Source organism: Eleutherodactylus coqui, chromosome 2 (assembly GCF_035609145.1).
Source record: "Eleutherodactylus coqui strain aEleCoq1 chromosome 2, aEleCoq1.hap1, whole genome shotgun sequence".
Classification (NCBI taxonomy): Eukaryota; Metazoa; Chordata; class Amphibia; order Anura; family Eleutherodactylidae; genus Eleutherodactylus; species Eleutherodactylus coqui.
Genome location: NC_089838.1, coordinates 122076259 through 122101398, shown reverse-complemented (window position 1 = coordinate 122101398; position 25140 = coordinate 122076259). Strand labels below are relative to the sequence as shown.

General features: G+C 43.2%; 1 protein-coding gene across 2 annotated transcripts in view; it reads left to right on the top strand.

Moving 5' to 3' along the window:
* Window positions 1-25140, top strand: part of MON2 (MON2 homolog, regulator of endosome-to-Golgi trafficking) — a 124547-nt gene that overhangs the window by 46394 nt on the left and 53013 nt on the right. Inside the window, exons 17-29 of one of the 2 annotated variants that reach the window (XM_066591479.1) lie at window positions 1085-1165; window positions 1501-1574; window positions 2752-2842; window positions 6908-7009; window positions 11338-11448; window positions 11759-11934; window positions 12020-12182; window positions 14028-14321; window positions 14997-15195; window positions 18856-19484; window positions 21795-21938; window positions 23375-23392; window positions 23686-23814. In XM_066591479.1, the coding sequence (XP_066447576.1) occupies window positions 1085-1165; window positions 1501-1574; window positions 2752-2842; window positions 6908-7009; window positions 11338-11448; window positions 11759-11934; window positions 12020-12182; window positions 14028-14321; window positions 14997-15195; window positions 18856-19484; window positions 21795-21938; window positions 23375-23392; window positions 23686-23814 (2211 nt within the window). The remainder of the gene's footprint in view (window positions 1-1084; window positions 1166-1500; window positions 1575-2751; window positions 2843-6907; window positions 7010-11337; window positions 11449-11758; window positions 11935-12019; window positions 12183-14027; window positions 14322-14996; window positions 15196-18855; window positions 19485-21794; window positions 21939-23374; window positions 23393-23685; window positions 23815-25140) is intronic. The other variant, XM_066591480.1, reaches the window with a different exon arrangement.

Sequence of the window (25140 nt, the reverse complement as noted above, 5' to 3'; positions counted from 1 at the left end):
GAGCCTAATATGTCACATAGTTATGGTACTACAGGGACCTATCTGCAGGTAAAAAAATGTGTCTGTCCTGTGGTGTATCACGGGAGAAACATTATGTCCCAAGATCTATGCAAGATAATATTACATTTATGTCAAATGATGGTTAAAAAGAAAAACGACAGTAATGCATCAATATGAACAGGACCCAAGATCTCTCGCCTCTTCATGGTATTTTATTTTATATTTTTTTAACACCTGTTCCTTTTGTGCTTCTGCTGAGGTACAGACTGATTTGTTCAGTGCCTATAGCCTGCTAAAGCAGAGCAAACGTTTTTTTTCTTAGTAGCGCGCCTCCTAGTGGCAGCGGCCTATACCCATGGTTACCCTGTGTCCCCAATGAAGACTACAAGAAAGATGTTACAGTGAATACAAACATCATCTTATGAGTGTCAAGAATTCTTATTGAGTGTATTAACCCTTTCCAATCCAATTTTGGATTCAGGGTTTCCTGAAAGGCTTTCTCTTTTTGCTGTTCTACAACGGTGCCATCTGCTGGCTAAAGCCGGTGAGTGCGCCATAGAGGCTCCGACAGCGGAGGGGTTGGCAATAGACTGTAAGAATACCCTGTCGGACGTCTTCTGACATTGGAGCTGTACAAGCTTCAATCAGAATGTAGGAAGTGGTCAGACAGTGGATTGGAAAGGGTTAAAAAGTTTGTGTCATAAGACACACATTCAATAATAGAAGTTTAATCTGCCATGCTGTACTAAAATAAGGTGACACTACTACATGAGCGATGATTTACCTCCAAGATACCAGGGAGAGTTTGGGTGTTTGAGCTCTCTAGTCATGGGAAAGATGAACTTCATTATTAAAGTCCTTCTCCCATAACATCATCTTTAATTATTGTTGGTCTTGTTAAGTCTGTCTTGCTGAAATTAGTGTATATTGTTAAGTTCTAAGATTAGTTTGCAATATATTGTGTATAGATATATGTATACATATTTATAGATTAAAACAACTGCGTTATGTAGAAGACCTTCCTAAATTTCCTAAATGTGATTTAACATGAATAATGTTTGCCCTTTCTAATTGCTTTATTCAGCACTTGGTGTGGATCCTTGGCCTGAAACCCAGCAGTGGGGGTGCATTAAAACCTGGGAGAGCAGTTGAGGGTCCCAGCACAGTAAGTATCATCTCCTATTAACCCTTTCCAATCCACTGTCTGACCTCTTAAGACATTATGATTTAAGGCTGTACAGCTCCGATGTTGGAAGACGTCCATCAGGGTTCTCTTACTGTATATTGCCAGCCTCTCTGCTGTCAGAGCCTATCCAATGTGTCACCTCATGCAGTCCTAGCTTTAGCCAGCAGATAGCGCCGTTGTATAACAGCAGAAAAAGAGTGAGCCCCCTAGGAAAACCAGGATACAAATTGGATTGGAAAAGGTTAATTATGTCTAGTAATGATAATCGTGGCAGTTGCAATTCTTAACATAATCTTATTTTGTTGTTGTTTTAGGTTTTGACAACTGCAGTTATGACAGACTTGCCTGTTATCTCCACAATCCTTTCACGACTGTTTGAAAGCTCGCAGTAAGAGACTTTTGTAATTGGCAAATCAGGATATGTTGTGTCATTGTTTTGCTCCAAGTTTTTTTTTTTTATACAATTTTCACACTTTTGATGTACACAAAAGCGGATTTATTAAATAATTATAATCGTATGTTACAATTTTATCATCATACCCTTTATATTAAATATCTGACTGAAGCAAACCTTAGGTGCACAACACCTCCTAATAGTGCAAGTTCAAAGCGTGTAAAGTTAATGCATGCCACTTATCAGTCAGTATGCACATATTGTCACAAAATCCTAAAAGGCCACCAAGAATACCTACTATCCAGTGAATGTCGAAGTCACTCAGACAGATGCCTGAATAGATATGTAACTACTGCTGTAGTAGAAGAAAAAGAAAGACCGTCTATACGTGAGAGTCAGAGAGCACATATCCTCTCATTGGTAACAGTGGATGATACCATGTAGCTTGTATTACACTCCTGGCGTCATTAGAGGCCTATCCAGGTGATGAAGTGACAGTAGCAGGCTGTGATGTTTTCTACCTGGTGTCACTTGCTCGCTCTCGTCCCTGCCTCACACAACAGATATAGAACCAGGATGTCAAACTTTTTGTTCTGCTATAACTTCATGATGTCAAGCTGTAAGCTCTATCCCTTATGTCCTAGTTGCAATAATCTTTTAAAACCTTGATGTATTACAATGGCCCCCAGCTTTGTGGCTCATCTTTTCACCATTCTAATGCAGTATTTTATCATTTCCTGACGATGACTTGTACATGGACGTGCCAAAAGTCATGAGATAGCAGCATGTAAATTGATTATGAAGTGGCGATACCTCAGGTGATGGCTTGAGAACACCCACACTTGTATAAGTTCTGAAGTGGTGTCTTAAGATCCTACTAATACCACGGAGCTGTGGGTGGCTATCCTGATGGCATGGTCAATAGCCCTTCTGTCCACTTGAGGAATTTACGTCACATTGAGTTACTGCTCTTCGCTGGGCTAATGGGGGTCCTACATGATATTGGTTCCTGTTCCATGACTTGGTATGTCCGTGTATGCTTCCCATGATGATAGGCAAGTTCTGCCATAAATTATAACATGAAGGATAAAGCACGCTTATGTGTTAAGTATACATATGATGTTTGAGGAGAAGCATAGTGCTGTTCCCGAAGTCTTCATACTTATTTCAGATACCTGGATGATGTGTCCCTACACCACCTCATTAATGCACTTTGTTCATTATCTCTGGAGGCAATGGACATGGCATATGGAAACAGCAAGGTAAGACGCTTCATGGCTGTTAAAGTTCACCTGTGTAGATAATTGGCTATTGCAGCTTTGAATGACCGATGTTTTCTGACTTAACTGAAAGGCGTAGCAATTCTTGTCCCTGGAGAGGCAGTCTGTAATACCGTGTTTCCCCGAAAGTAAGACAGTGTCTTACTTTCTTTTTATCCCCAAAAGCCAGGCTATGTCTTACTTTCGGGGTATGTCTTATAATAAAAAAAAATCATTACTCACCTCCCCCGGCGTTCAGTCGCGCTCCGGCAGGATGTCGCTCGCTCCTCGTCCCCGACGCAGCATTGCTTTCTGAATGCGGGGGTTGAAATCCCCGCCTCCAGAAAGCTAATACACACGCCGTCAGCCAGTTACAGCCATTCAATGACAGCATTGAATGGCTGTGATTGGCTGAAGGCGCACGTGGCTTCAGCCAATCACACTATTCAATGACATCATTGAATGGGTGTGATTGGCTGAAGCCACGTGCGCCTTCAGCCAATCACAGCCATTCAATGATGTCATTGAATAGTGTGATTGGCTGAAGCCACGTGCGCCTTCAGCCAATCACAGCCATTCTGTAACTGGCTGCCGGCGTGTGTATTAGCTTTCTGGAGGCGGGGATTTCAAGCCCCCGCATTCAGAAAGCAATGCTGCGCCGGGGACGAGGAGCGAGCGACATCCTGCCGGAGCGCGACAGAACGCCGGGGGAGGTGAGTAATGATTTTTTTTTTCCTACGGTATGTCTTACTTTCGGGGTACGGCTTACATTGGCCGACCCCCCTGACACCCCCGATACGTCTTACAATCGGGGGTGTCTTACTATCGGGGAAACACGGTAGAATATATAATACAGAGTAGAAAGTCAGTCTGTATAAGAATAGATGTGTGGTGGATACATCCTAACTTGAAAGAATGTAATGGGATAGGTGATATGGAGATCCAGTAATAGAGTAGGTGAACGAGAGAATAACATTATGATTCCAATACCATTCATATTCCTGTTTATATCGCCATACCATGCGGACTAAATAGTGCCGTCATCCTGTGCCTGCATATAGTAATGTAGTATTGCAGCATACAGTGACTGCATAGTAGTGACCGCTGAGCTTGCACTGTTTCAATAGGTGCACTTAACCTCATACAGTGCCGCCTGTTCTGCCTTCTCCATCTATTTCTGTAACCCACTTTCTGTAGGTCAAGATGCAGCGCCTTCCTTTCTAAGCACCACTGCCACAAATATGATAAAAGGACAATTGCACGAAGATGTGAGCTATGGATCGCTTGTAACAGACAGCCGACCAGCAACTATCGCTGTGGTGCTTTACACAGGAGTGATAGTCGTTCAAGTGAATGGAGGCAGGCGGAGCGGACTGGGGATCGTTCTAGGCCGCCCGCCTCCATTCACCATAAACAGGCAGTCGCTCAAACACTGAGCGAGAAACCGCTCAGCAGTCTTTCCCTTTCAGTGAGCTGTAAAGGAACGACTAGCAACAACTGAGCGACTTCCCACTGTTTGCTGCCATGTGATTGCGGCCCCACAGTCACCTGGAATCACTGATTTGAGCGATTACTCAGTCGCCTATTAGCCCATGTAAAGGTACCTTAACCCCTTGAGTGGCAGGTTTCCTACCACCCTGTCGTGCCCACCAGGGCAGGTTTTTTAAAATGGTCTAATCATTGAATTTCAACTAGTTTTGCAGTTGCGTCTCAAGAGCCATAACTTTTTCATTTTTCCATTGACATGGCCATATGAGGGCTTGTTTTTTGCGGGACAAGTTGTGATTTTTTAAACAGGGGGGAGGAAAAAAAGAAATGGGGAAAAAAGAAAAAAGGGGTCATGTCATTAAGGGGTTAAATAATGTATTAACTTCCTTCTCTGGGTCATTACGACGCACACGGATACCACATGTGTTATTGTATTTTTGATTTTTTACAAAGTAAAGGGAGACAAGAGTTTTTTTATTTTTTTAAAAAAATTTTTCCTTTTTTTTTTTTTTTAATTTTTTAAAATTTTTTTATTTTTTTTTGTCCCTTTAGGGGACTTCCACAGGGACCCATCAGGACCCCTGATCACATTCCAGGGGTCCGATGGTGACAGCCCTTTACATGCTGCAGTGACAGCCCTTTACATGCTGCAGTCACATAGACTGCAGCATGTAAAGGGTTAACACAGCAGAGATCGGAGGTTTTCTCTGATCTCTGCTGTAAAAGCAGGTACCTAGCTGTCCTCTGACAGCTAACAACCAGCTCTCCCTGCCACAGAGACCATCGGCTTGCTTCTGACAAGCCGATGGTCTCTATGGCAACCTGTAAACAAAGCAGGACATTGCCGACATGTCAGCAATATCTTCTGCTGGTTTTTCAAAGCCCTTGCTTTGTTCTCTGTGGGTCTGTGCAGGCAGAGCACACTGTCACAGCTTGTGGCATTGTGCTCTGCAGCTCCCATAGTGATATATAGCCCGGAAATCTTCCGGGCTATGTTGCTATGAGCAGTGGAGCTCGTCACTGAACTTTTCCGGGCGTGCCACTCAAGGGGTTAAGGTTCAGTATTAGTGATGAGCGAGCATACTCGCTAAGGGCAATTGCTTGAGCGAGCATTGCCCTTAGCGAGTACCTGCCCGCTCGAGAGGAAAGATTCGGGTGCCGGCGGCGCGCAGGGAGCTGTGGGGGAGAGCGGGGAGGAACGGAGGGGAGATCTCTCCCCCCCCCCCTCCCCTCCCCCCCCCCCCCCGCTACTCCCTGCTAACTGCCGCTACTCACCACCGCTCACTCGAGAAATTGCCCTTAGCGAGTATGCTCGCTCATCTCTATTCAGTATATAGCTAGGATTAGATATCACATGCCTGAATTCAAACTTTTTTATAACTTTTCTGGAGTTTTACAAGTTTACATTACTGGAATTAGGAGTATTTGAAAAAGCTCTCTTGCTGTTTTCTCTACATGGATACAAAAAGTAATCAGTAATAAAAGCAGCTTGTATTGAAGTGATTGATCTAGTAAGCTGTTGGATTCACTCAAGGCTCCTGCTTGACCGTGTTTGGCACCGCTAAGAAAACTTGGAGCCTGTCTTGATAGAATTACAGCACTATCTGTGTTCAAAGGTCCGGGTCTGTGTTGTAATATTCTGTCACTTTAGTATTGATATCAAAGCTAGCTTTTTGTTTAAAACTGTGCTGTCATCTCATCTGTTGAAAAGTCACGATACTTTCTTGGTTATTTACTGTTCTACTAAAAACTCATCATTGATAGAAGCTTTACTCCACTTGAAACAGTCCAACACCCTGAGCTGCACCCCTCTAATCATGCTCACAGAGGGTCCAAGAACCGTGTGGTGAAAGTTCTTGGATAGTGTCTTCACTCTGGGAAGCTGGCAGGCATAGATTGTTTTATTCACCTGAAGACGGCCACACGTTGGGGAGTCTTCAAATTAAAAACCTAAGTTGTTTTATTCCTTCTCCAAAGCAGAATGTAAGAATATGTCTACATGTAGTGACTTTTTCCATAGCGGACTATTGGTGAGGGTTTTAACTTAGATCTGCAGTAGACTTCTCTCCTTTAATTGGAAGGGTAAAATCTGCTGAAGATTCGGGATCCATCACGTGTTACCCTAACCTTTTAAAGGGGTATTCGCATCTCTGCTTTTCACAGCCAAGATGGGAAACCACTGCTATAGTTGCTGGCCAACCAGTCTGTAACTACGAAAAACAGCTGGCCACTTCAGTGCAGCCCTGTTTGCGTAGCTCCTATTGAAGTGAATTGGACCTATGGAAACAAATGTAGCGCAGCACACTATGCTGTTTCCGTAGCTCTCATTCACTTCAGTAACCGCTATGCAAGTAGCGCTGCACTGAAGCATTCGGCTGTTTGACCGGTGGTAGGCAACAGCAGCCTGGGTGTTCCAATCTCAGCCATGAAAAACCGAGATAGGAACACCCCAGATGTTATGGTGATAGAGCTATGTATGGTAGGAAGGGAGTTGTTCTTGTAGCCACCTCCTCATTAATTTACGGTATTGGCTCTGTTTTTATTACATGTATTTCAGTGTGCTCCTTTTTTCCCTAATAGGAACCATCCCTCTTTGCTGTTGCTAAGTTATTGGAAACCGGATTAGTCAATATGCACAGAATTGAGATCTTGTGGAGGCCACTGACAGGACATTTAATAGAGGTAACCTCTTTAAATCTGTCAGCAGATTATTGCTATTAAGGTTTTTCCTCTTTGGTGTGTTTTGATCTATCGATGGCATGCTTCATAGAACACTGACCATGGGGTTTAACTACTGGGACCCCTGCAATCTTGAGAACAGGCTAGTTTTAGTCTTGTTCCCTCCATGGATGCCGGTTTTTCTTATTGAAATCGGTGTTTTATACACAGTGCCAAGTACATTCTGAGCGCTTCCTGTCACTCCCATTCATAGGATTTTCATTCATTGCCGAATTGTGCATAACCCATTGGCCAGACCGCCATCAGTTGCTGTATTACAGATCCATACCACATGGATCCATAATATGTCCGTGTACATGAGGCTTTATTGTGAAGTAATCATTTTTTTGTTAATAGTGACCCTGTTCTAAATCTACAAGGAATTTTCTTTTTTTTTTTTTTTAAATTATGAATGTATTATAAAATATGACTGACTTGCTGTATGGATAAAACTACTTTGCTAATTTAATATAATAGCAAATTAGTACATTGAGGATATCTCTTAGCAGAATTTTACATTTTTTTTCTTGTAATTGTGCCTTTTTAAATTTTGTCTTAAGGCCCATTTACACGCAACAATTATTGCTCAAAGATTGTTAAAACAATGGCATATGAGCGATAATCGCTGCGTGTGAATGTTCCCATCAATTACTGGCTGAACGATGATTTTAAGGTGAGCTTAAAATCCATTGTTCGGCCGGAGAGTAGATGACACAGACTGCATGCTGTGTTCTGCACAGGAGTGGCTGATCCCATTTTACTCATGCCATCAGCCTGTGCGAGAACAAAGGAGCTGATCTCAGAGCTCAGCCCACCTGCTGTGTTCTGCAAACAGCTTCTGGAGGCTCATTTGCACAGAAATGAAGCCGATAAAGTACTAATGGGCATTGGTGCCTATTAGTACTTTATGCAAAATGATTACTAAAACTGTCAATCATTTGAAAGATTGTCTTTGCTTGTAAATGAGTCTTTACTGTGTTAACTTTTTGTTTTTAGGTTTTTTTTGCGATTTTCACTTTTAGTTTGACTAAACGTTCAGATAAATCACAAATTGTCTAAAAGTATATTATGAAGTTTAAAGTTCTCTAATTATCAAGTGCCATAATTTTGCTCCTTCAGGACCTCAATCAATAAGCCGGAGCACTGAGCAGCTGCAAAGCTTGTATTTTAGAATCCACAAAGTCAGAAAATCCAGTAGTCAGTCTCGTTTCAATATGTTGTTATGACGTAACACGCAGTTCTAGCAAGTAGTAGGTCCGGAATCCTGTGTATTCATGTTTCCTGTTATCTGTTTTCATGAGCTGTTCTGTCTTTTTCCTTTGCTTGCTCTTGTCCTGATCAGAAGGTACGTTTGCACTCTATGCATCTTATTTGCACAAGTTGCTACATTTTTGTCTCCTTTATATATGTTGCATGCTTGTTACTTTATAGCCCTGCTATTGCTAATGTTAGTGCCTTTTACTTTTATGCAAGCCATTTTAACAGCACACAGCCTTGCATTTTTCATGGTCCAGTGTGTCCTAGGACACTTCTTTTATGGTACTTGCTGTTTGAGTAAAATACTGAAGGATGATCATGAACTTTTACACACCTTGACTTGGTGTATGAATTACGAGTGCCCTGAATGAGCAGACACCCATCTAGTAGTGAATTGGACCAACTTTGGCCTTCAAAACCACGTCAGTCGTCATAGCATAGATTCTATTAGGTATGCTGCTGGAAGATTGGCCCATCAGGGCAAGAAGCCTTTCGTAGTCGGTGCAAACTAGATGCAGATACCGACCTGCTCAGAAAAGCTGACCGGAATAATTCATCACTTTATACTTTTTGCGCCACATTCTGGCAATCATAGCAGTATTTTGCAACAGAAATCTAGATTCGTCTGAGCAGCTGATGTATTTCCAAGGCTATGTAATCCAATTTTGCCTATCTGTATCTTAGGCCGGCTGCACACGACTGGGCTGGATTCCGCATGCAGGAGCCTGCAGCGGAATTCTACCATGTGCCAGCCGGCATCTGCGCATATCTGACCACCTTTTTTTTCTGTACTGCGGATGGTCCACACAGCGAGCCATTTGACATTCACAGTACAGTGGTTTTTTTTTTTCATTGCGGAAGGGTCTGACGGCTTGCATTGACTTCAGTGGAAGCCGATCCACACTGAAATAGAGCATGCTGTGATTATTCCTTATTTTACATAGCATGCTATGGGTGGTATTTGCTGCGGAATTCGGAGGCAGACGCCCACTCCGGATTCCGCAATGCAAATCCGTCCGTGTGAAGCCGGCCTTAGACTGTAGTGTCACTCGTACTTCTCATCTGCTGTTACAGCTCATTCATGCTGAAGAACGATAAGTTGTGCGTTGAGATGCAATAGTTGGAGCATCTGCTTTGTACTTGGCTTCAGTTTGATTGTGCGCTGCCTGTTCGTCAGAACGATTCTTGATATCGTCATCTGTCTTTTTTCTAAATGAGTTGTTTACGTTCACAGAATGCCCTTTTGGTGGAAGTTTTTCCTTGATCACACCATTCTTTGCATGAGAGAAACTCACAAAATTTGCAGTTTGTGAAATCCATGAAGTGAGCACATTTTCTGTGGATAAGTTTGTGTGAATCCACATTAGAATGGGAAAGCTGAGCAAGTTCCAACAAAGAATGGTCATCAAGGATAAACTTATTGGGGCAAGGATTTCCACTACCTCTTCATTCCAATTAAATAAAAACGAACATAAGCTAGCAGCAATGTTTCATTGTCTCTAACCGCTGACTCGTCAATTTGCATTACAAGCTCTGTGTTCTTTAAGATGTCCAAAAGCGTTTCTTCTACATCAGCCGCCATCTCGTCAAGTCTTCTTGAAACGGTGTCATTACTCAAAGAAATCAATTTCACCATGGCACACGGGTCAGGCCCAGCATAGTACTGACAATCTCTTTAACTGCGGGTAACACAAGTGTTTCCCCAATAGTATGTGATTTGCCACATTGCGTTATTAATAAAGAGACTCTATAGGAAGCAAGGAGGCCTTTGTCAGCATTAAGAGCAAATTTTACGATTAGCTTGCCTACAGTGCTGTGGTTCTCAAACTTTGACTTTAAATCTTGGAAAAATGAAATGGGCTTACCCACTTTGTCTGAAGGCATTTTTGCAAGGTGATCACAGTCTTGAAGGCTTCATAGCTTCATTCGAAAATGCCTTTTCACAAACTAGGCACAAAGGAAGCTGTCCGTTTATAGGAGAAGGGATGAATTCGTATTTCAAGTATTAATTTGAATATTGACAGCATTTCTTCTTCTCAGCCATTTTTATAAAGTATGCTTCAAGTATGCACAGCTTATGTCGCTCTATCATATAATGATGTATGACTTTTATACATACCCTAGCTATGGAAAGCACCAGCCCCCTGTCTACGCACAGTGAATCATTGCGATTTTCCGCTCGCGGCCAGCAATTTGCAGCATGCTGCAAATTGCTGCAATTCTCCGCGGCCAGCCTATCTGTCAGATAAGCTGACAGCGGAGATCCGTCTACAGGCTCCTGCTCCTGGGCGGCAGCTCCCGTGACGGAGATCCGCTGCAGGATACCGCAGCGCCTGCGGACAGGCAGCCTAAATGATTCTTATGGAAATAATTGCCTTTGTTTTCGTCGGTTTGGATTTCACTGATTGTTTTCGGGCGGCTTCTCAACGAAAACAGAGGTATCACTACTAATTTTTAGAAAAATGTAGTTACTAGATGAAAAAAAGCAAACACAGAACGCCTTTATGTTCCAACCCTTCCCACCCCCCTCCCTTCCCCATCCACTGCCCCCTTGAGAAGTAAAAGCGCCCCCCGGGGGACAATAACTCCCACGTTGAGAACCACTGGTCTAAATGATCATAGGAATTGAAGCAAATGTGATTGTCGGTGAGCTACATAGTTGTATGCATGCAATATATTGGTTATTGTTCTGCAATTCTTTGACAATTAACAGTAACACGTTGCGAATCAGAAGTGTCCTAATTGGATTTGGTAGTGTGTAGTCTCCCACAAGAACAAAGACTGACTGTTAAAAAATATCTCCTGCCTTTTATAAACAGCGTACCATTGTATTCTATCTGTGTAATGCTCAGTGCTGGGGTGAACGGCTCATACTGTAGAAGTGTACCATAACCATTTCTTGATCATGCTGTGAAAATGTAAAGCATGACTGTTAACTTTAGGCTACATAGTCACACAATATGTATTATTCTAAGTGCATTAATTCTTTCTCTAGTTGCTAAAAAAAATGTTTTAATAGTGTTTGTCTTTCCCAGGTTTGCCAGCATCCAAACTCTAGAATGAGAGAATGGGGAGCGGAAGCATTAACATCTCTAATAAAATCAGGACTGGCTTTTAAGCATGAGCCAGAACTGTCCCACAACCAGGTATGACTATGCTGTCCTATATCTTTTATGAAGTTCAGTCATTTAAAGGGAACCTCCCTACACCACTATGAACTAAGTCCTCGTTCTGTTAGGGGAGGTGATGTGGAACTGGGTGATGTATTTATTTATTTATTTTTATTTTTTTTAATGCTCAACCGCTCCCTTGTTCCAGCGGTGCCCATTTGATTCCTTTCACAGTGCCTTGTGCACCCTCCCATAGACTTGTATAGGATTCTGAAAAGAGTTAGATGTTCAGTGCGAGTTTCACTTTCTCTTTAATGTGTTAATGAAGCATTACTTTATCCCCTAGAGGCTACAATTGCTTCTCCTGAACCCCCTGAAGGAGCTTTCAGCTATAAACCACCATGATATCCGCCACAAGCAGTTGGAATGTGTGTTACAGATTTTGCAGAACCAAGGAGATAGTCTTGGCCCTGGATGGCCGCTGGTTTTAGGAGTTATTGGAGCAATAAGAAATGATCAGGGGTAAGTATATAGAAAAGATAACATACTTTCAGTCTCAATCCAGCCATTTCCTTTATACAATATATATATATATTTTTTTTTAAAGGGAGTCTTTAATACGGACTGCTTTCCAGTGCCTTCAATTGGTTGTGACGGACTTCCTTCCCACAATGCCTTGCACGTGCCTGCAGATAGTTGTAGACGTGGCTGGAAGCTTTGGTCTTCAGAATCAAGAGTTGAATATTAGTTTAACATCTATTGGTTTGCTGGTGAGTGGGCTTTGTATATCATATCAGTGATGGTCTGCGGATATTTAAGGACTCTGTACACATTAGAGTTAAGCTGTCTGAACCCACCGATAACAACAGGGCCAGACTACTTTCTAACGTCCAAGCTCAACTTTTCCCTGATGGATATTGGTGGTAAGCAGAATGGGAGACATTGAATTTCAACGCCCAATCCTATTCTCCAGGAGATTAAACCACCATAGGAGCTGTCTGACTGTGGCTTACCTCCCTAAATAAATGAACATGTGTCTGAACCGAACATTGCAGGTGTATCATGTAGCTGTAGGCAACAAGTTGTTGGACAAACTATTGTTCTTCCGACAGTTATTAAAGGTGCATGGGCAGCTTCACTTTCCTCCGGTTCAGTTGTGTGTCATTTCATTACCTCTTTGTTAAAGAGATTCTGTCCTTGGTTTCATTCTGCCTGAACCACGGGTAGCCTGAAGCCGGGACAGAGATGCGTGTTGTAATCGTCTGTGTTTTTATTCTGAAATGCCAATTTTCAAACATAGTAAATCACTGGTATTGTGCAGCGTGTAAAGGTTAGAGGTACCCAGCAGCTATCCCAGCGACTTTTGCATCTGTGCTTTCATACAGATGCGATAGTTGTTCAGTGACTGGAGACATAGCGAGCCAGAGATCTCTTCTGGTCATTCATAGATGAACGTCTGCCTGTTTACACGAGCTGATAGTCACTAAAACCAAGTGATTCCGACAAGTAAGCATCTTCTCACTTTGTGCCCTGTCGTTGGCTACGTCTACACGGGCCGACTATCACCAAAAATCACTATTTCCAGTAATTTAGGCGCTAATTACTTTGTGTTAAGGTACCTTAAGCAGTGTGCCTCTTCCAGATACTAACAAAGAGTTTCACAGGCATATGAAAGAGTGGGGAGGAGGGGCAGGGGCTCAATAAGTATAGCACTTGTGCCAAACATCAAATTTGATAAACCTGGCATAATTACATGAAGAACAATCTTCTCGTATGAGATATAATTATTCACACAGGTTCACAGCTCAGCTTAATTCAGTTTTAATATAATTTAATGCAGTTTATAAAATGCCAAATTGCAAATCTATTGAAAAGCTTGGAGGCAGTTCGCAAATGAGAATCGGTAGTGGTTTGGTTTGACATTAGCAGCTCTGTGAAGTGGGGCCGGCCTCCTCTCTTTTTTAATAGCTACTTGATTTTAAAGTGTACCACCTATCTTAAGCACTTCTGAGATTGGTGGGAGTCCATGCACTGTTAGGCTGGTGTCACATGGGGGGGAAAAAACGCAGAATTTCCATGCAGACTTTTTGCACAGGGAAATTCCACAAGCATTTTTAACCCTGAGACTGAGCAGCAAAGTGGACGGGATTTGCAAAAATCCCAATCGCATCCTGCGGACAAGTCAGGTGGAAACTGAAATGTGATGCAGAATTCAAATCCGCGGCATGTCAATTGTATCGCTGTTTCCGCTGTGGGCTCTCTTCTCTCTATGGAGAGAGCTTTTCCGCTGCGGAATACAGACTGAAAAGACACTTCAAACCAGCGCCAAATGGTGGGGGGTTTGAAGCGGCCTTTCCACTGTGGAAATCTTGCGGAATTTCCTTGCGATCCTGCCGCAGACATTCTATGAGATTTCCGTCCCATGGGAACCCAGCCTTACTCCACCACTAGAACACATGGGCTGTATCAGTCTTCAGAGCACGGTCTACCTTCTACTGAATGAAAACTTTTTACAGGTCTTTATCACGCTATGAATATAAAGTACTTTTTACTAGGGGAAAAAAAAGCCTTAAAGGAACAGTGTTTAACTTTGTACTATGACTTTTATTTTCCAGTGGAATATCTCCGATTACTTCTTTCAGCGAGGAGAAACGATAGAAAAAGAACTAAACCGAGAGGAAGACTTGCTTCAGATGCAGGCAAAAGAGAAAGGAGTGACTTTAAATCGTCCCTTCCACCCTGCACCTCCATTTGATTGCCTGTGGCTTTGTCTCTATGCCAAACTGGGAGAACTGTGTGTTGACACACGCCCTGCTGTCAGGAAGAGCGCTGGCCAGACCTTATTCTCTACAATTGGGGCTCATGGAACTTTACTTCAGCATCAAACATGGCATACTGTCATTTGGAAGGTACTGAAGTGCAGCGTATAGGCAAGGGTTAACTAAAGAGTAACTCCATTGCTGTGTAAGTTCTCTACTACTTGTTCAGGTCTGCTGGTCTGTTAAAAAATCTTAAGATTTAATATTTCATTCTTCCTACTAATAACTTGTAAGGCACTAGGTGTTTGAATATAATTTCCACTGTGAGCATTAGCAGTTTCCTGTCTTTCCAGTCTGCCAGCCAATAGAATTGCTGGCCTGACGACAGAAAAATATAATGTATTTAGCTAAGTACCTCCATTACATGGGAATTCCCATCTCGTATGTTTATGACATATCCACCGGATATACCATAAATGTCTGAGAGATGCCGGTGACGATTCTGGTAACCACAGCCGTCTCCAGAACGGGTGTCCCTAGACCCCATCCTGGCTTACTTCCGCAGCCACTGGTTGCTCGGCTAGTGGAAACCGTTGAACTGGTTAATTCTAACTAACATACTTCGTAGAAGTGAAGCATTTCCATAATCGCAGCCACCAGTGGCCATGGCATTAGGACAGCTATTCCCATCTCGGGCATAATTGACTGAGATTGCAATATCCCTTTAAGAATTTGCTTTCTCAGCGTTGTACGTGTGAACAATATACCTCGTAGCAAGTTACAAAGAAACACATTTATTATCGTTTTTTTTTTCCCTTGCACTAGGTTCTGTTCCATCTTTTAGATCAAGTACGAGAGTCTTCTACAACAGCCGATAAAGAGAAGATTGAATCAGGAGGTGGTAACATCCTCATACACCACTCCAGGGACACAGCAGAGAAACAGTGGGCAGAAACCTGGGTACTAACCCTGGCGGGTGTGGCCCGAATATTTAACACTAGACGATACCTCTTACAGCCATTAGGTAAGATCATATTTTAAACTTGTTGAGGGAACTTCTGGGTTCCAAACCAGTTTTCAAATACCATATTGGGAAATTCTGATGTAATGAATAGGAAGTTTACACCGATTAAGCCAGAGCAGAAAGTGGCTACAAAGTGCGCCCCTCTCTAGAAGACCTGGAAACAGTAAGGCCGGCTGTCCACGGGCGTAGCGTTTTCCTGCAGCGGATTTCTGCCGCGGGAGAACACTAAATCACTGCAATTTACCTACTGTAGTGATACACAATGTGGTATGCATGTCTGCAGTCATAGGTTATGCATGTACTGGTTGTTGTGTATCTGCAGTAAGAACCTCTTGCTAGTAGCTGTCATTCATTAACCTACCTGATTATGCAGGCACTGTGAAACCCATTATCCATTCTAAAGGAAAAATGGAGTGTGCTTGGGGTGTAATGATTAAGTAATACTGTGTGGACCTAGGGTTACGGTTGTACAGTAAATAAACATACCCAGTTAAATCACAAGCATCAGTCCATGAATAATAAACTGTGACTCTGTGAAAATTACCCTCTTGAACATACCTTATCCTCGTCCATGATGTTGGTTAACTTGTGAGATGGTAGGAATGAATCAATAAGAGTAAAGGCCCATTTACACAGAACGATGTTCGGTTGAGCGATTAATCGTTGCGTCTAAACGCGCAGCCATCGCGCACTTTTCGTGCACTGCTAGCTGATCGTTAAGTTCAAGTCAAACTGAAAATCGTCGTTCAGCCTCATCAGCAGGGGAGTGCTGATAGCATAGTTTCCCATCAGAGAACAAAAGAACTGAAAGCAGATAAGAGCCCTCGGACTGTTAACTGCTTTCAGCTAAAGGCTTCATTTGCACACTTGATTGGTACTTAAGTAGCTGAGTAGCTACTTAATAGTTTATTAGAGATGAGCGAGTGTACTCGGCCACGCCCCTTTTTCGCCCGAGCACCGCGATTTTCGAGTACTTCTGTACTCGGGCGAAAAGATTCGGGGGGCGCCGTGGGTGAGTGTGGGGTTGCAGCGGGGAGTGGGGGGGAGAGGGAGAGAGAGAGGGCTCCCCCCTGTTCCCCGCTGCTACCCCCCGCTCCGCCACGCCTCCCCCCGGCGCCCCCCGAATCTTTTCACCCGAGTACGGAAGTACTCGAAAATCGCGGTGCTCGATCGAGTAATTACTCGAAACGAGTAGGTTCGCTCATCTCTATAGTTTATGCAAAATGATCGCTCAGAGCTGTCACTCAAATTGTCATTTGTGCGATCATTGCTCCGTGTAAATGGGCCTTAAAATAGAACCTTGTAGTGGACTATAGAGCACAATAACCACAGAAGAGGAGTCTGTGTGGAGAATATATTTTAATGAGACACCGATTTCTTGGCACAGTTTAAACACGAGCTTTGTGCTTGGAGTGTAAACAGGGTTATACTACTCCTGTAATTTGTGTTATTTGTGAATCCACTCTGGTTTATATGATATACTTACCAACGCTATAACTCAATTGAGTGGCACAATGGATTGATCTCTGTTGTATCAGATGTTGGATTATAGAAACACAAGAATTTGTCTTTTACTGATATTACAATAAAGGTTATATTTTAAGTTTTTAATTCTTTTCAGTGAAAAAGTTTTGGTTATTTCCACTAATTAAGCCAGAGCAGAGAGAGGCTACAAAGTGCGCCCCTCTCTAGAAGACCTGGAAACAGTAAGGTCGGCTGTCCACAGGCGTAGCTTTTTACCGCAGCAGATTTCCGCAGCGGGAGAACGCTAAATTACGACAATGTTCGATGAACCGATCAGCAATAATAGGTTCATTGCCGCATGCTGCAATTTTTAGACTCGAGCGGAAAATCACGGCGATTTTCCGCTCGTGTACATCGAGCTGCGCTTTTCATAGTTTTCCTATATAATAGATACATAATATGTATGGTTTTAGATTACAGGGTGCATATGACGACGGTTTTGGTTGGCGTCGGCTTCGGGTTATTTTTCTTTCTTATGTGTATACTTTTATTTTATTCTGTAATTTTGTTTTACTTATTTATGTAACTATTTTTTTTACTGTCTATGTCCCCCATGACGTCCTGTAAGACCTCTGGGGGACATTCACATGTTTTTGTTTTTTTTATTTGACACTTTCCGACTGTAGCTGGGGCATCCATTGGAGCCCCATTTACAGGGAAAACATCCCCTGTAGTGACATTAGTCACTAACAGAGCTGATCAGGGTGGGAGAAACACTTCCACCGTTTAGTACATAGCACTCATTGAGCGCTGTGTACACGGTAAAGGAGAAGGCAAAAAGGGTTAAAAAACCCTCCGGCCTTCTCCTCCGGGTTATTAGCTGTGACTAAACAGCTGACAACCCAACCTGCTTCTGATTGATTGCAGAACAGAGGCTTAAATCCACCGCTGTATTTTTTCAAATGGCTGAGATTAAAATCCAGGACCAAGCTCCAAAAATGTAATGCTTGGTCCTTAATGGGTTAAAGAAATTCTGGTGATCACATTGCAATACATTACTATCAGCATTACAGGCATTGTACAAAATTTGATCACCCCTGAGACCCTCACTGATCCCCAAAACAGGAATTCCATGTCCCCCTTTCCTCACTGTAAGCTCACTGCACACCCCGCAGTGAGGAGAAGATTGAATGGTTGTACATGCGTGGTGCCTTTCTATTCACCTTCAATGGGACTAAAAAATAAAGTTATGGCTTTCTAAGGCCTCATGTCCACGGGGAAAATCGGGCCCGCTACGGATTCTACATGTAGAATCTGCAGCGGGTCCCTCCTGCCCCGCGGACGTGAGCGCTGAAAATATAAATAAAAAGGAATTTACCTATCCGTAGCGGGCGGCGAAGCTCTGCTCTTCCTCACGGCCGGATCTTCTTTTTCGGCCGGCGGATGAATTCCTTACGCCGCCGGAACGTCGTCGACGTGCCGCGCGCATGCGCCGGGCACATCCGCCGAGCCGAAGCAAGGGAGATGCGGCCGTGAGGAAGAGAAGAGCTTCGCGGCCCGCTGCGGGTGAGTAAATCCTTGAAATTCCTATTTTAGGTCTCCCGCGGATCCGGACGGCTTCCATAGGCTTCAATAGAAGCCCGCGGGAGCCGACCCCGCGGGAGACCCGCACGAAAATGGAGCATGGTCCAGATTTTTTCATGCTCCATTTTTTTTTAAATCCCTTTTATTGACGATCCGCGGGTATTTATCTACCCGCGGGTGGTCAATGCATCCCTATGGGGTGCGGATCCGCGTGCGGGAGATCCGCTGCGGATTTTAAATCTCATTTTGCCCGTGGACATGAGCCCTAAAAGTGGAGATGAAAATCCCCCCAAAATTGTTGCGTCTTATAGGCCAAAATGGGCCAAGTCTTTAAGGGGTTAAGTGACTTGTAAAAAAATAAAATGGCAAATACCGAGCTGATTTCTGATCCCTTCTGTCACATGGGGATGCAGGGCTGTCATTGCTAACCTTCTTGCTGTGCACCAGTACGTCTTCTACAACAGTACTGGCCAAGTTGAGTTCAGGCAAAGCACTTGTCGTTCTGTCTTGGAAGAACTAGTTATGGTGTTCTCTTAAATGCATTTCTTGCTGGCTCTGGATTCCAGTGTCATGCCTAATTTGATTACTTTCCTTTATTGCTTTCCAATGTAGGTGACTTTTCAAATGCCTGGGATGTCCTCCTGGATCACATTCAGTCTGCAGCTCTCAGCAAGAACAATGAAGTTTCCTTGGCCGCACTCAAAAGCTTACAGGAAATTTTGCAGATCGTTAGCCCAACCAGAGAAATGGATAGGCCAGAGTCACTGCCTGGTATTTCAGTATCTGTCCCGGCTCTCATTGGGGCAGTGATGGCCGCTGGGCCAGGAAGACCGCTGACAAGAGCCGACTCTGCAGGAGACAGACTTAATCGATATAATAGTTGTGAGCAGCCCATAGCCATGGATGAGATTGAAGACTCGGCTCTATGGTGGGCTGCCTGGAACACCTGGTATAGGATTGGTTCTGAAAGTACAAAGCCGCCATCTACATGCGACAAACTGACTTTTATCCCAAGTCAGCCATTCCTCACAGCTTTAATTCAGATTTTCCCAGCTCTTTATCAGCACATCAAAACTGCTTTTAGCATGGATGACCTACAAAAGCTGGGGGTTATATTACATGGGGCTGTGTCAGTGCCTATAAGCTCGGATGCCTCTCCTTTCATCCTCCCCTCTTATACTGAAGCAGTGTTGACAAGTCTGCAGGAATCTGTGCTTACCGCTTTGGATGTCCTACAAAAGGTGACTGTGTCAGGCTCATCTTCACTCTCACTTTTTTGCCTTTTTCTTTCTTGCATGACACCATGGAAAAGTTTTAATATCCAATGCCAAAAGCCAACATTAAAATAAGTAAAAAAAATAAGCTAAACACAACTATTAACAGATTTCTCTAAAATACTACCTCCTTTAGTACAATGGGATATTTGACTAACTTTACATTACTCTATTGCTATGTGTATTATATTTTAGATGTGATATTTTTAGTGAATATTTTGATATAACGGTGAGCGTACCTAAAGGACTCAAATATTCAGTAGCCCATAGAGTGCTGCTGTATCTTTCCGATTTTTTTTAATTTTTTTTTGCTTATGCATTGCAACCACAACTCCGGCTCTTCCGCCCTCTTAGCAGGTACCGGCCAAATCACTTGTCTGCATTACTTAAAGGGAACCTCTTTAATGCACAATGAACTAATTTATAGTGCTGTTTGGGCAGATGACAGGGAGCCGGGTGCTGAATTTTTTAACTCGCCCGCTTCCTGGTTGCCACTATGCCCGTTGCTCAAGTCCATGAGCTAGATGAAAATCTGACTCTTCTTCAGATTCCTGTGTGCACGCTCTCCCATAGACTTGTATAGGCCAGTGCACACACAGGACTCTGAAAAGAGTTATGTTTCCGTCCGGCATGCAGACTTCGCAACTAGGAAGCAGATAAGTATACAGAATAGAGCACCCGGCTCCTATCACCTGCCCTAACAGCACCATAAATTAGTTTATGGTGCTTTAGGCAGGTGACAGGTTCCCTATAATTGTTATAAATTCTTGTTCATACCTGAGTCATTTTGCTATCTCCAAAATAGTTTTTTGTTAAAGGTGCTGTTCACCTCTGCAGTCAAATTTGGTTTCCCCAATGCATCTAAAACTTTCTAACTATTTTGTGTCCGCAGCCCCTTAGCAGACCTATATGTCTCCATTCTTTTCCATTTGTCCCCCATACCTATATTTCATATATTTGGTAGATTAGCAAGAAAAGGGCACAGATGGATAAGAGTATGACTTCAGAATATATAGTTTTTGTTTGCCGTCTGTTGCCATGGAGACACTAACTTGTATAGGAGCTGTATACACAAACTGTTGGGAATGTTTCATCCAAGAATATTTGCAAAATTGTTTTTTGATCTATTGGTTGCAAAAGCAGGTTTTGTTTAGTTCTGTTTTAGCTATCTGCAGTTTCCATTAACAAAATGCCCATATAATAAATCGGATACACATCCGGGCTCCTCTAATTTATGCAGAAGGAACCTGTAGGTTACTACTTCGCATATACAGAGTGCAGTCAAGGCGATTCAGCGCTATGTCTCAATACCGGTGCCCTTTGTTGAAATAACAATAGTATACTTGATGGCCTGGATGCTTTACATAATGGTTTGCCACAAAGGCCCCTGGGGGCTACAGAACATAGATTTCCATTGTGTTGTTGCCTCTGTAAGAGAGGGAGAGTGTAAAACCCAATTACAAAGTTGAAGAATTACATGTGACAAGCAAAAATCCGTTTACAGTGTTTCTCTTAATTGTCATGGGACTGCTGCTAGGACTCAAGTAAGGAAGTTCTGGTAGTACGGCCAATGCAAAGGTATACTCAAATGCAATACTTCTGCTACGATAGGCGCAGATTATCCAGCAAGTCATCCATCATTGTCTTTAGGTGATTTGGGGACTGATCCGCGTTGGGCCTCCTTTTGAGTACGCTTTGGGGTTTTACACTCTATCTCTCATTCAGGGGCCACAACAAATAATCAAAATCGGTGTTCTGGTGCCTTTGTGGAACAACATCATGTAGTCCATCCATGCCTTTCCTATTCAAGTACGCTCTAGTTAGTCCAATATTCACTATAGGACACTAGCTTTGAGATTTAGTGCTGGATCAGTCTTTTTGAGATATAAAATGCCATTAATGGGAAAAAAAGCTAGCTTGTTCTGATTGGCCAAGAGGGTTCACATGTTCATAACCATGGTGCCTTTTAAAAGAAGGCATTTCGCCTAGCTGGCTTGTTTCCATTCTGTCACCTGGTAGAGATGCCCTGATTATGAAGAGTTTATCCCGATGACACAATCCTCTTTAATAACTTTGCAGACTTGAGTAACTTAAATTGGTTGTTTTGCAGGAGCCATAAGCGGAATACGAACAACGTTTCTGAGCGCCTGTGTTGTGTGATCAGAGACGTGCCATTCTTGCAATACTGCACGCTTCTCTAATACAATCTTTAAAGCTGGTCCAAGGTGAAATTCCACTTTGGGATCTTTATTCTTATTTGTGTTTCTTTCCTTCTAGGCCATCTGCGTAGGACCAGAAAACATGCAGATAATGTATCCAGCCATTTTTGACCAGCTATCTGCATTTGTCCAGTTTTCTTGTAAACCTCCTCAGTATGGCAAACTAGAAACAAAGCACATTGCTAATGCCAAATACAATCAGGTATGTATTATCCAGGCCGTCTGCTGCTGATCTTCGTTTGCTAATGGCTCTCAGTGCTGCCAACTGGAGGTGTTCAGGCAGAGGCCATCATTACCCCAACGTGCCATTTAGTGAGTTTTCTATTACACCAAACGTCTTACCATCAGAGTCCCCACCACATATATTAACGTTCCCAGCTCTACATAAAGGATTGTCACAGCAGACAACCCCTTGAATCTGAGAGCCACTCATGAGACATCCAGCCAGCAGTATTACATGGCTGTCATTCACATGAATGGTCGTCCATGTAATAGATGGACAGCTCATATTCCTCAGTGACAGCTGCTGTTTGTTAGCAGCTCTTCCTTTGCCTTGTTCCTGAAAAGGGGTCATAAGCCGGGACCCCCATCTGTAAAATCCAAGTGCCCTGATAAAGCATTTCGACTGTGTTTGTCTTGATGGGATAACCCATTTAGGAGCTGTGTTAGGGCATACAGTATATTCGTAGGTGCAGCACCATTTCGGTACATCTTACTTTCAGATGTATAGGGCTACCTTCACTCGTGCATGTGCCGTATCGGGCTTTACAGATACGATTTTCTAAACATTAATGCCTTGCATCGCTTCTGTGAAATTCCGATCCTGTCGTTCGAGTTTCATGCGCAATAGATGTTCATAAGGATCTCCAATTGCTTTCAATGGGAAACCTGGCATCGCACACATGCCAGAGCCATGAAATGTATTTAAGGTCCCATTGAAATCAATGGGTGATGCGTTCCGAGGAATGTGGAAGATAGAACATGCCGTGACTTTTTTCCCTCGCAGCATCGCTCATGGAGTTAATATTCGCACAGGTTTTGTACATCTCGCAACGCACAAAACTTGTGCAAAATTCTTACCCGTGTGAAACTAACCTAAGTCAGTATCTTATACAGATCCAGATTTGTTTGTATGGCAGACTTCACATAAACTTTAGTTGCTTGGCCGCCTGTACTGTGCCGGGTACAAATATTAGGATAAGTATAGCAGAATCTGACAAATCACACAATGGCGTAAGATCTACTTTATTATTATCCAGCAATTAGACTTTGACTTCTGATTAGACCTTTTGACTCCTATGGTCCACTCTAGAAGACCAACTGGGAGCTCAAAGGGGTTGTGCTGATGAGTTTTAGTAGCCAGATCTTTAGTATTTGGGGCCAGGTCTAATGGACAAGTCTGTCGCTGCACTTGGTTGACTCATGCAGCCGACTAATCTGGCCTTGATGTTGTTACTCCAGGTCACTGCTTGTTAAAAAAAGGGGAAGATAATTGAATTAATTGGCACAATGTTAATTAAGCACCTTAAATGCTTATGCATCATACTCTCATCTAAAGTAACCTGTATATGTCTGTGACTCTATCTGAATTAACTTCTCTCGTTCTGTTTATTCTGCAACAAAATGGAATCACAATAGATCCAACTTTTTGCACCGGTGAGTGACCTTTCCTTAAAAATTGCCCTGCCCTGACAAAAATGAATCATAAAACTAGTAAAAATCATGAACTCCTCCTTCTGGAAAACTGGCCGTAGGACTTCCCTGTATGGAGATTTTTCTTACTTTTTCTTTAAGCATGCACAGTGCTTGTTTCTGCCTCTTTAACTTTTTCGGATGACTCCCATCAGGGCCACAAAGCATGCAGAAAAGCAAATGTCTAGTGCTTGTCAGAGCAAGTGGTTTTTGTAGTCCTAATCTTGAGTTCTGACGTGTATTGTTTTTGTTTACAGGCGGAGTGGGTTGCCTTAAATTATGTACCTTTTGCTGAAAAGTCCTTAGACGTCATGGTTGACCTGTACCAGAAAACAGCGTGTCATAAGGCTGTAGTGAATGAAAAGGTTCTCCAAAATATTATTCGGGTATGCATGATCTTGTTTCTGTTTGCTAAATAAAGAGGCAAATCCCCATTGGTCCAATCGGTAGGGATTTCATTGGTCACATCCAAACAAGTCAGCATGTAGACCTTATATTCTGTCTTGCTATCATGAGAAACCCCTTTTCAATGGTTTGTCATATGAAGACAATCCCACTGCCTAATAACCCCTCTATGAGCCAGAACAGCGAAACACTCAGTAAGTGTGCTGTCTTTCTGACCCGACCCATCCGAGTGAATGCTGCACTTGAAATTTCTCACCCGAAATTGACAATAAAGCTCACAGGCTGGTGAAATTGGTGTCCCAGATGGTTCCATACATGTTCTATTGGTGATAAATCTGGCGACCGGGCAGCCACGGAAGTGTGGTAATGTTGTGGTAGCATTTTTGTGACACCCTTGTGTGTGGCTGAGCATTGTCCTGCTGGAAGATGCCTCTTGAAAGCCACCATGAGAGGAACACATGTGGCTGCAGGGTGTCCTGAACATATCACTGAGCTGTCATTGTCCCTCGTACCACTACTAGGGGTGACCGAATGTCATATGCGATGTGTCGTCTACCCCCCCCCCCCCGCCCCCCCCCCCCAGACCATCACACCAGCAGTGGGGGCAGTGTGCCGCTCCACAGCAAATTTAGGATTGAGGCGCTCACCCCTAGGTCTCCAAATTTGAACACAGCCATCATCAGTAACTAAATTAAACCTGGATTAGTCACTGAAGACAACCTGGTTCCACTCCATAGCACTCCAGTTTCATTGTTAACGACACAACTGCAATTTGAGGTGATGGTGGGTGCCAAAGACAGTACATGTAATGGGCGCATGAGATTAAATGTCCTTCAGCCAAGCGTCTGGAACTGATTCCAGCAGACACAGGACCTGTAAGGATGGTGCCACCTGTCTCTGGATGGTGGACAACAAAATAGTTGGAGCTGCTTGTGCTTGTCAAATGGTCAGAAGACCCTCTCTACTGGTGGTCTGTCGAGGACATCCTGAGCCTGGTCACCTTGTGTGTGTGCCCTCACACATCCACTACCCCCAACACTGCCAACTTTTTTGTCAGAAGGGTTCAGGTATCAAGCAAGTGGCCGATACAACCATCCAGCTTCTCACATTCCAATAATGCGCCCCTCTTAGACTCATCGTAGAGGCATCTAGTGGCCAACAAGCTCTACACAGGCAGAAAAAGAGGTCACTACACATAAGGAGCCTCTGAAAACCTTTTTATAGGCCATGGGGGTGGGGCAATTTTTAGGGCTTCAGGTGAAAAGAACGTTCATCTAATCACACCACAACTCCGATAATTTGCATAT